Below are 14,402 nucleotides of genomic sequence, written 5' to 3'. Positions count from 1 at the left end.
TTAAACAATTAAGGAGAGTCATCTTAAGAAGAATACCATTGATCGTTGTACAACCTAAAAACTTATTAAAGAACTTCTCATTAGTAAAAAATATGAGATAAAAGTATTGGCATGATCCATGCCATTATTGAGGGCCAGAATTGGAGATGAGATAATATGGCTTAGAAGTTTGTAGAGATTTACCCAGTATGAAGTATTCTTTTTATTCTTTTTTTTTTCTTTAAATAACTCTTTTGATTTTTAAATTGTAGAGTTTAATTACTTTTGTACAAAGTTATATAATATTTATAAGTTTTTTTTTTTATGTGTGGTTTAAAAATTTAATATGTAGTTTTGGTTGCCCAATATTTTTATTAAAAAGGGGTTGTTATTAGAGTATTAGATAGATTGATAAAATAATGTAGAGAGTCAAAAACTATGAATTTTTCATATAAAAATATATCATTATAACAATAGTAAAATATATAGAAACATAACTCAAAGATAATCATCAATGAGGTGAATCTACAAATAATTTTTTATAGTATAGCTTTTGTGTGTTTTGTTTTATGAGACATTATGACTTATGTGTAGTATCATTGATTAGACTAAGTTGTTGCTTTTATTTTTGTTATTATTCTGCATCAATCATGAAGATGATGTGTTATTTTTATTAGACCTAAGGGTGTTCCACTCAACAATTTTTTGAGATGCAAGGCATTACTCCAAGGTCTTGCTAGGTTGCTTAGTACCGTGTATATCTTAGATTTAGGCTTTGTTTGGGATTGTTTTCTTAATGCTTCGTAAAACAGTTTTCAAGCACACATATTGTTGTTTGCTTCAAACAGTTTTCAGCACACATATGAAAAACAATTTTCAAGCTTCTTAATGATCTCAAAATTGAAGATCACAACTTAAAATAATCAAGATTTATCCTAAGTATGATTTTAAACAAAGAAAATTATTTCATATTTTTTAGGATTTTATGTGAGAAGATTATCAATTATTTAATTTAATTCATATTTTCTTATAAATGAAACTTTTGAAGTATTAAATTATTTAGTGATCATTTATTTAATACTAGCACACATATTCCTGTTTGCTATATGTAGTAGGAAATTAATTATGTGGTTCTAAATTTCCTATTAAATACATTAACTTCGCTTGAGTAAACTTTATTTGATTATTATTTTATTAATCTCCTAATTAAGAAAAAATATACATGATTATATAATATCATTAAGATTCTTTAACTAGGTTCTTTATGTTCTTGGCAAATTTAATTAATTTTAAGGGTTTCACATAATGCATTGAACTTGCTTAATATAATTAATTTAGTCTTAGTTATATAATTACTTGAATTAATCTAATTTGGCTCTATTCATTAACTTATTTACAAAAAAAAATATTTATAATATCATATCTATGTTTTTTTTTTTTCTTTTTGATTTGTAAAAGTTATTTAAAATATAAAAATTCTTGATTACCATTCCACCGTTAATACTAGCTTGCCCTAGGCATGCCAAAACAGATGGCAATGGGCTTGACCCGGCAGGACCTTGTCGGGCCGGCCAATGGAATGTTGCAATTTTGGCAGGTAAGAGCTGGTCAACTAATCACCATGTTGACTTTGACTAGTCCTTGGCTAGTTATTTTAGAAGGAATCTATGAATAAGAAAAAGCTAATGGATTAGTTCAAAAAATGGATTTTTAAGAGAAGAACCATAATAATGTTCATCAAAATCCCGATCAATCCTTTAGTAAAATCATTCCTTAGTTTCTTAGTTTTATGTCAGAGTTGTTTTGTCCCAATGCAAACAAAAATACATGAAAGCTGTACATGATTTTGCATCTATTCGAGGATTGAAAGAGCTATTCAGATAGTAGCAGACTATTCTTAGATTGAAAGAGTTATTCTCATAGGGGCAAGTTTTGGAAAGTGAGAATTTATCACGGCCTGATAGTTATGATTATTATTTTAAAATTGAAAAAAATAAAATTTTGAAGTTTCTAAACTGGAGTGCTGCATTTATGGTTGTTAAAATCAGGTTTTAGGTCGGGTTCGGGTTGAATCTGGAACTGGCCCGGGTTCAAACAGGTTGACCATAACCTGACTCAGTTATGTAAACTAGTCGGCAGTGTAGATCTAGACCTGACCAGTTAGGTTGCCGGGTTGACCCGACTCGACGCGGCTAGACAGCTACAGCGGGAACAGCGGACGGCAAGTCTCGTGTCGACAGGCGGGACGGTCGAGCAGTCGACGTAATGTGCGTACATGGAGTAGTTGACATGCACGACACTCGAGCGGCCGACGTGACGTGCAGGACGGAGGGCAGTCGACACGACGGGCGGGCTGCTTGGATGCCACGCTTGGGTAGCTTGGACGTGACGTGCGGGCAAATTGTTTCAAACTGGCTTTCGGGTCAACCCGAACCTGATCCATTTTTTCAAACGTGTCATCAAATCCAAGAACCCTAGTCCGACTCGTTTGCGAAATGAGTTGATAACCCTAAATTTTTTAGTTCAGTTCGAGTTGGTTTTCGGGTCGTGTCAAATATTGACACCCCTATTTGCAGTATTGGGTATTTTGGTGCTCGATCGTCCTAATCTCGAAAAAAATTGAAAATAATTTGGCGTGGCTGCACCATGAACTAGCATGCGGCGTTGTAGCACTGCCATGTTTGAGCGCCGTGGCGCAATACTACAAACAATTTTTTTATATATATTAAATCCTAAACCTAAGGCATGGGTGTAGGCCTAAATTGCTTTATAGTTTGATTTACTTTATTACATTATATTGATCATCATATGTTAATAGCTTAGACTTGTATGTTGGATGTTGTGAATGCTATAATTCGTCTCATACTTTTGTATGGAGAAAATAATTACTTTGTGTTTAAATCGCTCCTTAGAGTCCTTCATCTCTTCATCTGAACCCTTAAAACTTCCAACACAAAGGAATGGAGATCTAACCCTGAGCCAAATCTGATAGAGGATTTGAAAATATATCAACTGTTTTATTTCAGGTAAACCAACTTTGCTTGGTTACAAAGCTCAGCCCCCATGGAAGACTTGGTAACATACTATTTGATTGTCTGATTGCAAAAGCAATCTGAAATTTAAAAGAAAGTTATTCTAATTATTTCAATCTGTTAAGTATTTTGATATTATCTAATTCATATGGATTTTCAACCAACCAGGCCTTGCTGGCTTGAGCGAGGATTGTATTTAGAATCAGTCCTGCTGTATTCATTTAGAGTGAAGTGAAAACATAAAACTCCATTAATGTAGCTCCATTAATGTAGCTCCTTTCTAGCAACATCAATGATCTTAAAACTTTTTCTAAGTCAAAACCTAGCTGGCTACATTCTTTTTCTCTCTCTTTCCTATTTTGTTTCCTTTTGTGAGAGGAACCTGTAGTCACAGTTCATTTATATATATATATATTACAATGAAGAACTTATAGTACTTTCTATGCTTCCTAAACTACTCATTTCCTTCAACAATAGTCTCTAATTCTGGCTTCCAGCTTCTACGATTCCTTTTGCTGAATTCTTCACACCCACTGGCTGCAGATATTATTTCCGCCAAGGAAATGTTCATTGACAGCAGCTGTTGAAGCTGCAACTTGGTAAGAACTACCTTAACCCTCCTGCTTCCTCCATTGTCCTCTATTTCATCTTTTTGCATTAGTGAGGGCTTCAAGCCCTGTGAACGAGGAAGGGTAAGTGGAAGAAGGTGGTAAGTTCTTCCAGCTTTAAGCTCATAATCAGGTGACAGAAGCTGACCAGCGTTCTTCGAGAGGCCGACCCCGAAACCATGGAAGCTCAACAGAACATCTTTAACAAGAATTGAAGTACTGTACTCCATGACCTTACCATCCACCTTGATGATTCTGAGTATTTTCTGATCTGAACCACAGCTTTTCGTTTTGATTTGACTATTGAATCCTGAAGAAGCAACACAGTTGCCCATTCTGATTGGAGCTGATCAACCTTCCCAGAGATATGTAGTTCCACTAAAGATGTTCAAGAGGAAAGCATGGAAGCAAAGAGTGGAAGTTTGCAGAAATAGCAAAACTTGCTGGAATTTAACAAAATTGTGGATTATTTATATATAGTGGAGGCTTGTGAAGAGAGGAGATTCTTTTTGGTTTCTACTTTTTTTCCTTTTTTTCACCATTTGGCTTCTTTGTTCACACCTTAATGGAATGAAAATGGGGAGATGGATGAGGATGTAAATTATTAGAAGTTTACTGAGATTTGTTCTGTGAAGGATGGTGGGGAGGTAAAATGGAATGGGACAAAAGGTATGGATTTTAATTCAACGCGCATGCGATAAGGTCAATTAGTGGAAGACAATGACTTCATCGCCCCACTAACAACACAACCCCCAACTCATGTTTGCTTTGGCATTACAATTCTGAGTGTTCAGTTGGCAAATATTTGGGCTTCATTTCATATAATTTTTTTTACTATATTTTAGAGTAATTTTTTAGTATAATCTTTTTTAAAAAGCAACATAAAAATAGTGGCAAAAAACAATCCCGAACGAGATAGCTGGTTTGCATCAATAACAGAGGTCTAGTGATTTCTCAAGGATAAGGTCATTCGTTTTTTAATTTTATCGATTTGAGGTTGATTGGGTTGAATGTTGTTGGATAAAATGTTTTTTCTTAGGAAAAATAACACTACAGGAAAAACGTCATTTTCCGGCGGCAATATTCGTCGGAAAATGGCCAAAATCCGTCAGAAAATTGCATTTCCGACGGATTTCCGGCGGAAATATTTTCACCGGTTCCACGCGCGTCGTAAAAGGACTTCCGGCGCAAAATAATTCGTCGGAAACTTTTCCAGCGCTTTTCCGACGGAATTTCCGCTGGTAAAAATTTCCGTCGAAATTTTTATGCGCCGGAATGAAAAAAAAATTACAGAAATTCGTTGAAAAAAAACCGCCGGAAAATCAGTCAAAAATTATGTCAGAAATTCGTCGGAAAATCAGTCAAAAATTATGTCAGAAATTCGTTGAAAAAATCCGCCGGAAATACCGCCGGAATTTGCGACGAATTTATTTCCGCCGGAAAAATCCGCTGGTAATCGCGTGTTTTCCTGTAGTGTAAGGATATTAGTTTTAGTTATTTTATATGTTTAAATAAAATTATTAATGAAACATCATAAAAAAAATCAACTTGATAAGACATGAATCTCGATCCATATCTGAATTGAAAACTTTTAGAATTAAATTAAGGATCATCCGAACTTTTGTTTCAATTAATTTAGAGTTGAACAAAATGTCTCAATAAGACGAATACAATGACAGAAAAGGTAATTTGTGATCTGATTCAAAATATGCTTAAATCAAGCACTTAAATATCCTCATTAATTGGAGAGTTAAACGATTTTAAAATCTCATATATGGTCAAATTGACTCTATCGACAAGACAAATTCAATGAACGCGAGATCATCTAATTCTGATATCATTAAGACACTTAAATGCTGAGAATGGTCATAATTATGGAGACTAATATAGGTTGTTCGATGAAATAATATGGATTTTGATCATATTTATCAAGTAAGTTATTCTAAAAAAATTATAAATAGGCATCCACTGTCTAAATAAAAGTGGGCTTTGAATTTGTCTTGAAATTCAAGAAAGCTCGAAGGCTTGAAAAATCTCATAGCTTCACCTTAGAATCACTAATGGAGCACCGCTCGATCATCATTATCGAACAACAACCCAATCATCTCCATCAGACTACTACCTAACTGTTTTCATCAGACCGCCATCATCTAATCCTGGTATTTGGACTACCATTGTCCGACTATTGACCTTCAATCTCTGTTATTTGACTACTGCTCTTTGAGAATCATCAGCCAACTATGATCCTTCAGCCACGATCATCTAACTACGATTCCTTGATTACCATCTCCCAATTACAATCTCTTAACCATTGTTGCTTACCTACAGTTACCCAACTATAGTTTCATCAAATTTACTAACTATAATCCTCCAACCATTATTGTCTAACTATAATCCTCTGACCACCTAAGCTAATCGCTCTTCAACTTGTGAATTATAGTAAAAAGTTGCTCCGACCCTTTACGGGAGGGAATGGACTAATTTGCAGGTGCTTGTGCTTTCCCTTTTTGTCTCTTTCTCTTTTAGAAATAGAGGTGCTAACTTTCTTCTTTTTAACTTTAATTATGTTAATAGGCTTAGTAAGAGTATGTACAACAGAGTTATATAAGTCTTCTTTTTCAACTCAATGTACAAGTATAGGATGAATAATAGCTTATAATTAAGAAGTTAGGAAAGGCTTGTGAATTAAATTGCAATAATATTCTATGATATGAATAAAAATACGTTACTCAATTTCAAATAATAAATTTTATATCAAAATTTGTAGGCATTAATGAGGCCTTTGTTTTTATGTTTTTATCTCCACCCAAGTAGTTTCCTAATGACTATTCTTGAAGTTTTTATCTTCACCAAAGTAGTTATTTAATGATATATTCCTTCTATGGATCATATTAAATTCCTTGTCATGTGGATATTCTTCTTTTTTTTTTTACATTAGGGGTGATAGCCCAATTTCATTAACTTAAAAGGGATTACAAGTTTACAGCAGTAAGAGAGAGAAGTTACAAGTGTGATGCACTATTAGCGAAAAGGGAAATGCCAATTAAAAAAAAAAACAATGATCTAGACAAAACTAGCATGTGAAGAAAGAACTGGAATAATCTAGAAAAAATATAACATAATTGACTAACAGAGAAATAAAAAACTAAAAAGCTAGGCGAAAAGCAGGAGGCCAATGATCCAAAGGACTCAAAATGCAATCAAAATGGAAGCTAACCCCAAAATCTAAATTGTATATTGAACTGAACATTGCCAAAAATAATAAGACCCTTGGTTGTCACAAGAAGGACCATCCAAGGGGCCAAGCCGAATAACCTCCAGCATTCAGCATCTTTCTTCAAAAATAACCTACCAGTTGAGAATGCAGTTCCAAAGTCCATCCATACCACAAAGATTATATAATAAGCATTCCTGAAGTGAAGGCCAAGCCTCCACAATGAATTTCCCCAAATAGAGTAAATGAAACCAGCATTTAGTAAAACTGCTCGATAATACTGGCCAATGCAGCAAGCTTGATGACTAATAAACTCCATGAGAAATCTACCAAAAAAAAAAAAAAAAATCCATACAACCAAGGATATATCCAACATTATAAGTTAGTAAGATGAATGATATTAGCCCCATGCTTCTATATAGATATCCTTGAGAGAACAACATTTCTAATGTTGTAGAAAATAGTAGTATTTCTAAATGTAGAGCTAAACCTCCTATCATTCCTTTGGCAGCATAAGAAAGTTTTTTAAAGGCATTGAATGAACTTAGCCAAAACTAAAAAAGAATACTCACACTCAATGAAGGGGTGAGTAATGCTTTCATAGCTCGAGTAGCATGGAGAACAACTAGCATTGACGTGAATGCTCCTTTTAAGCAAACCATAAGCAGTTTTCAGACCTCAACATAAAGCTAACCAAGCAAATGCAGAAAACCGAAGGACATGTTGTTTGTGCCAAACATTAAAGTACCAATTACACAAATCCAAGTGAGAATAAAAGTCTAGCATGTAATTGTTATATGAATCATTCTTTCAAAAAATGCATCTAGATGAGGAGCCAATATAGGAATGTTCAAAATAGCATCATGAACATCCACATGTAAGTCATCGGGTAAAGTCCGAGTATTCCCACATAAAATGCTTGAAAGGACATGTTCCATATAGTGTATCTAAGAAACAAAAGTCTACATGCAAAAGAAAGAAGCCTTGCTTTCCAACTAGCAAGACGATTAGTAATAATATTTAAGAGAGGCTGAAAATTAGAGTTCACAACTCTTCTAAAAGGTATAGAAAGCCCAAGATAGATCAGTTTGCGACAAGATGAATAGATGTTGAGAGCTTCACATATCCTATTAGGATTAGGAATATTAAATGAGAGGATGATTGAGCTCTAAGAGTGGTTGATTTCAATACTATAAGTGTTTGCAAAGATGTCCAAAATATGATTAATGTAGGAACAGTTTTGTACATTTGAAAATCAATTTTAAGGTGGAAATTCTCAAAACTCAGCAAAATTATCGAAGAAACTTCAACAATCTCAAGTACTGTGAGCATACCTTCAATGTTGGACATAGTAAAATAACGGCCATTCTCATCATCATCATCCATCCTTAATAATAATATATATATACGCGCATAATATTTAACAAAATAGCTATAATTTTAAAAAAGAAATTATAATTATTCTTTCTTTGCTTTCAAAAAATTTTTATAACAAAAAATTATTTTAGAAAACAGTAAAAAATCAATCACAAATGAAATTTATATTTCAAAGTAAAAAAGAAGGTTAACTTTCATAATAAATTTTTTTTCTAGAAAGACAAAAAAATTAGATATTTACTATTTCATATATAAAAAATTATATGTAATGCTTAGCCTTAGGTCATTGACTTTTTCTGACCAACTTATTATCATGTATCATAATGATGCCTTTGTCTTATTATGTTTTTTCCAGTAGATTTCACTTTAAAAAAAATAGCATTAAATAGTCAACACTGTAATCCTCTAAATAAAGCATTTGAAGAAATTAACTGCACAGAAATAATTCATGGAAAAGGCCGATATTGCTTCATTAGGAAAATAGATATTGGATTCCTTCTTTATTAGTGGAAAGCTAGGCCGCTGAAAATCCATTATGTCTATCACTTTTTATGTTTAATCTCATTCAGATGTTTTTGTTTTTTAATAATGAAGATTTGACTCAACAAAATAGCAAATAGAAAGGTGAATTTACAAAATAAAATGTATGCAATTGTAAAATCAAGAAAAAAAATCTTGGACTAAAAAAGTTGGGAATAAGCTTAGATTTGAACATCCAGAAGGTGAATAATATATGTCATTCAATTAGGGGTAGCGGTGCAAATGAGTCGAGTCGAACACAAGTCAGGGCGTGTTCGACTTGAGTTCAATTGTCAAAATTTGAGCTCGACTCGACAGGGAAAAAAACCTCTTTGAGTCCATCCGTCGTGTCTGTCGCGTCCATCCGTTGTCATCGTCGTGTCCATCCATCATTGTTCGCGTCCATCCGGCAGTCTGTAGTGTCCACTCGGCAGCGACGCTTGCCCAACATTTGTCTGTTTTTGTCTTCGCCATCGCCATAGCGACTCGCGAGTTGTTCGAAGTTCATACGTTTGCCTCGCCTTCGCTAGCGATGCGATCGACGCTGTTCTAGCATTCGTCCATTCACGTCTTCGCTGGCGCCGTCACGAGCTATTCGAAGCTTGTCAGTTCGCATCATCTTTCCAGCCTCCATCTTCGTCCTCTCCCTTCATGTCAGTGAATTCTTTTTCCCGCATTGTGAATTCTTTTTCCCGCCGGCAAGTGTTTGTCTCGAGCTGCTCGACGAGTTCACGAGCCAAGTAGAGGGGTGTTCAAGCTCAAATAGCCGTCAGGCTCGAAATTGTGATCGAGCTCGATAAGCTCGGCTCGTCGAGTTTGTTATCGAGTCGAGCTCGAGTCGGCTTGACTCGTTTGTACCCCTAATTAGGGGTGTCAAAATGAATTTTCGGGTCGGGGTTGGGTCCAACCCAAAACAACCTGCCTTCAACTAATTTAATTAGAACCCGGTCTGATTAGGCAAACATGTCAGGAATACAAATCCTGACCAAACTCATCGGGTTACCAGGTTGACCTGACCCAATCCACTTACCCTGGTTGTAGGCCACGAGGGTGAGTTGTAGTAGGTACGTGACACTAGCAGCAAGGGCAAGGTGCAAGCCAAGCTGCGTGACACAAGAATAAGTGCGGGGTGCGAGCGCAGTTGCGGGGTGCGTGGTGCAAGTTCAGGCTACGGGCGACGAGTGCCCGGCTGTTGTGCGGGCAAGGTGCGGCAATGCATGTGCTTGGCCGAAATTGGCTCAAATTCGGGTTAGCGATTAACCCGGATCATACCCAATTTTTCAAACGGGTCATAAATTAAAACTCGAACCCGACCCATTTGTTAAACTAGTCGATCTGAATCTAGTTTTTTTAGGTCAAATTAAGTTGGGTCAATAATTGACGCCTATACATCCAACAACATTAATCAATAACGATCTAACGAGATATCGAGAGCGGCACTATTATGTTATTGGGTTGCACACGAACAATTATACTGATTGATTTGAAAATTTAAATCATTGTATGAAGTTCGATAAATCAAACCTGTAACAATTACCACTCAGAAACGATCAAGTTCAAGGCCATAATACGACGAGATAATAAAAATTGCATTCATTTAAGCTAGAAATAGTTAGGTCGATTTGCAAGTTGGAGCATGAGGACCATGAAGAGCTCTTCTCATCTGAGATTTGGATAAGGGTTGCATTGGTGGATTAAACTCTTGGCATTTAGATCATAATAAAGGCAGTTTAATCATTACTTCTGGTTCTCTCTCTCTCTCTCTCTCTCTCTCTCTCTCATGAGATAAAATTTTTAATGACTATTTACTAATAGGTCATCAAAAATAGCCCAGGTCAGATGTGAATCTTGATGCAGATATGAATCGAGAACTTCCAAAATTAAATCTGTGACAATCTGAACTTTGATTTCAGCTAACTTATAGTCAAACTGAATGTCTCAAAGAGACGTACCCAACGACACCAAAATCAGTCCAATCTGAACCCAATGGGTCTAAATTGAGGACCTTAAGCTTATTTGGAAGCTTCATGATATTAATTGGATAACTAAATGATATCCAAATGTGACATGCATATAGTTGAATCGAGCGACTTTACGAGATGAATCCAACGAGCCCAAGTTCGTCAAATTCTGATATCATTAAGTCACTCAAATACTCGATAAACGATCCACAATTGAGGGATTTGATATCGGTCATTCATTGAAACACTCCCAACATGCCCTCAATCTTCGCCCTATTTACTAATCATATCACTTACAAAAAATTATAAATAGATCACTCATTCTTCATAAATAAGCGAGGAAGGAGAGAAGAGCTATGGATCTTGAAGAATTATGGAGCTCCACCCCAACACCGCCGTCGACAAATTTGCGCCACAAGGCCGCCCCTGATGAACCTCTGGTGGACAATGACCGTCTAAGCTCCATATGGAATCCATTAACGAGCTTATCTTTGACCACCGTCGATGATTACGATTCTTCCGACCACTAAAAGCCGGCTTCAATTCTTTCGACCACCGTCGTCCTACTATAGTCCTTCCGACCACCGTCATCAGACTACAATCCCTCTGACCTCTATCACCCACTGACTACAGTCCCTTCTACCACTATGGCCCACCAATTACGGTCTACTCAGACCACCATCGCCCGCTGATTACGGTCCCTCAGACCACCGTCACCCGCCGTCTACATTCCCTTTAACCATTGTTGCCTGCCGATTACATTCTCTCCAACCTCCGTTGCCCGCCGACTACAGTCCCTGTGATCGTTGTCGCTAGCCGACCTTTGGATCGTTTTTCAAAGCTAAAATATTAAGTTATTTATCACTATACTATCATGAATACACCATGACGCAATATTTATAAAATACTTAATATCTCAATTATATAAAAAAATTCATTTCCGACCACCGTCATCAGACTACAATCCCTCTGACCTCTATCACCCACTGACTACAGTCCCTTCTACCACTATGGCCCACCAAATACGGTCTACTCAGACCACCATCGCCGGCTGATTACGGTCCCTGAGACCACCGTCACCCGCCGACTACAATCCCTTTAACCATTGTTGCCTGCTGATTACATTCTCTCCAACCTCCGTTGCCCGCCGACTACGGTCCCTGTGATCGTTGTCGCTAGCCGAGCTTTGGATCGTTTTACAAAGCTAAAATATTAAGTTATTTATCACTATACTATCATGAATACAACATGACGCAATATTTATAAAATACTTAATATCTCAATTATATAAAAAAATTCATTAAAAAAAAACATATTTTTATTTTAAAAAATTACTAGAATATTCATGATGATAGAGTTAGACAATTTAATGTCTTAATATTATATAAAAATTTAACACACAAATATAAGAGTGAAGTTAAAAGAGCCATCAACATATTTACATGAAAAATCTAAAAAAGAAGAAATCATGGGATATGACCTAATTGATGTGATTAATTAGTGTTTGCCAACGGTTAAAAAATAATATCCTTCTCTGCTATTGATTTGACACTTTTCTTGAGAATAAGATCTCAGAAATAAAAAAGTTCAATATAATTTATGTAAAACATAATAAAATTATCAATTTTTTTATTTTAATGGTTTATTAAATTCTTAATGCTATAATGGCATTGCAGATATGTCCTCAAAAAGTTTGATTCTAATTTGATTTTTTTTAATAAAAAATTTTCAGTAAACGGACTATAATAGGATGGGCTTTAAGTAATTTAAGAGGTGATACATCATCAAAAAATTATCTTGATCGGGCACGAATCTCGATGCAAAATTGAGTTGGAAAATTCTCAAATTAATTCAGTTACCATCTCAATTCCGATTTCAGCAAACTTATAGTCAAACTGAGCGTCTCGAAAATACGAACCCAACGACACCAAGTTCGACCCAATCTGAGCCCAAATGGGTCCAAATCATAGACCCGAAGCGCTATTGGAAGGTTCAAACACAATTTGAGTTACCAAACGGACTCCGATTTTGACGAACTTATACTCGAATCGAACGGCTCGACGAGACAAATCCAACGAACCCAATATCACTGAATTCCGACATCACTAAGGCCCTCAAATGACCAACGAACGGTGCACAATCGTAGGATTCAATATCGGCCATCCATTCGACCACTCCCTATTCACCCCCGATCTCACACCTATTTACGGGCCATGCCACTCCAAAAAATCTATAAATAGAGCGCCTCTATTCTTACAAGGGGGGTCAAGGCTAAGAAGAGAACAGGAGAGGAGGTTTAGAGCTCCTCTCAATCACGTAGAAGCCTCGCCAGATCTCACGGGTTATCGCCTCGGTTTCTTGGAGCTCGTTAGGCGCCTGCTAAGCCTCGCGGATCACCGCGTAGTTTTGTAGCGCGAGGATCACACGTCGGAGGCCTCGCGGGAAGCACCACGGAAGTTTTGGCGCACCAATAGTCTTCAGGCCCGACGTAGGATCCCGAGTGCTATCTGAAGGCTGACATTACATGGCCCAACGTATCTGCATCAGGCCGGTCTCATCGAGGCCTCATTCTTATCTCAGACTGTCTCCGCTAGTTTATACAACTGAGCGTGCTTGTAGTTATATTTGTCGGACCATGCCACTAGGCTGGACTTGTGGGCTAATGACGTCCAGAGATTTGACTTGCAACCGTAGCCGCCTACTACATTCCGCTTAGGTCCTCAGGCTTCATACGCTAATCAAGTCATTGCCGACTTCATTTTTTTCACAGACCAGTCTTTCTAACCACAGTTCTCCTAAACTGACCTTACGGTCCTTCAGGCCTGTGTCGCTGAATAGGTCCAGGATGTCGACTCATCACGCCGAACAGTCTTCATGTACCCTTACTACGACATACGGTCCTTCAAGGCCTTCGTCGCCTACTATGGTTTCCGATCATACAACAGAACAACGGTTTTCTGACCGCAAGGTCTCTGCGCTACGGTCCTTGCAGAGAAGGCAAACATGAAGATATGGTAATTTTCTACTATGTAATTGCCTCAATGCCTATGATGTACATTTGTACCACTCAATCACAAGGCTATCTACCAAGGAGCCTCCAATTTGTAACGACTAAACACTAACTAGTGAATTCATTCAACGAGACGTTTGGTGACAAGACCCTCGTAGTGTTTTGTTCTACTCCCCTTTTCATGGGGTTTTTCCACGATAAAAACTACTGAATGTCTCTTTATGAATGTTTCACGTACCGCTCTTATATACATGCTTGTGTGCTGGACTCTTCGTACCAATGATAAGGGACGTTAAATATATAATTGTTCTTAATATCGAGATGAATATTCAAGGACGGCCAACACAAAGAGCGAAAAAAAAATCGAGTAAAAATACTCTTGAATTGTAAAATATATTAAAAATTGTGCTTCACAAATTTTTTCACATCGTTGGGAAAATTTCAATCGTGATAACTAAAATTGACAGTGTTGAGATGGAATTGAGCCTGAAAGTTATAAAACTGTTGGCGACCACAGAAGTACATGATCTGTGCCTGCGGCACATGGGCCTTCATGAAGGTATTGAAGGTCTCGAATGACTCAATTAGCTATTAATTTCTTTAGAATATGTAAATACTCAAGATATGATTTAAATAACGTAGAACAACATATAGGGCTATAGATTTTTTTTTTATTGCTATATATCATGCAAATGTTTTTCG

The 14,402-nt window shown here is 36.6% G+C and overlaps 1 protein-coding gene across 1 annotated transcript; it reads right to left on the bottom strand.

Annotated features, from left to right (window-relative positions):
* Positions 1-3,201: 3,201 nt before the first annotated feature.
* On the bottom strand, positions 3,202-4,096 carry LOC110099154. The gene has a single exon (XM_020826236.2). It carries the CDS (start codon positions 3,952-3,954, stop codon positions 3,466-3,468), a length of 489 nt encoding a protein of 162 aa, XP_020681895.1. The 5' UTR covers positions 3,955-4,096; the 3' UTR covers positions 3,202-3,465.
* Between the last annotated feature and the right edge of the window lie 10,306 nt (positions 4,097-14,402).

Source organism: Dendrobium catenatum, unplaced genomic scaffold, assembly GCF_001605985.2.
Source record: "Dendrobium catenatum unplaced genomic scaffold, ASM160598v2 fragScaff_scaffold_264, whole genome shotgun sequence".
NCBI classification, from domain to species: Eukaryota; Viridiplantae; Streptophyta; class Magnoliopsida; order Asparagales; family Orchidaceae; genus Dendrobium; species Dendrobium catenatum.
Note: the sequence above shows the minus strand (reverse complement) of the source record. Positions and strands in the feature narration are given on the sequence as shown.

Bases quoted from the DNA above. Each gene is read 5' to 3' on its own strand.
- LOC110099154 (XM_020826236.2), bottom strand. From the start codon at position 3,954: ATGGGCAACTGTGTTGCTTCTTCAGGATTCAATAGTCAAATCAAAACG.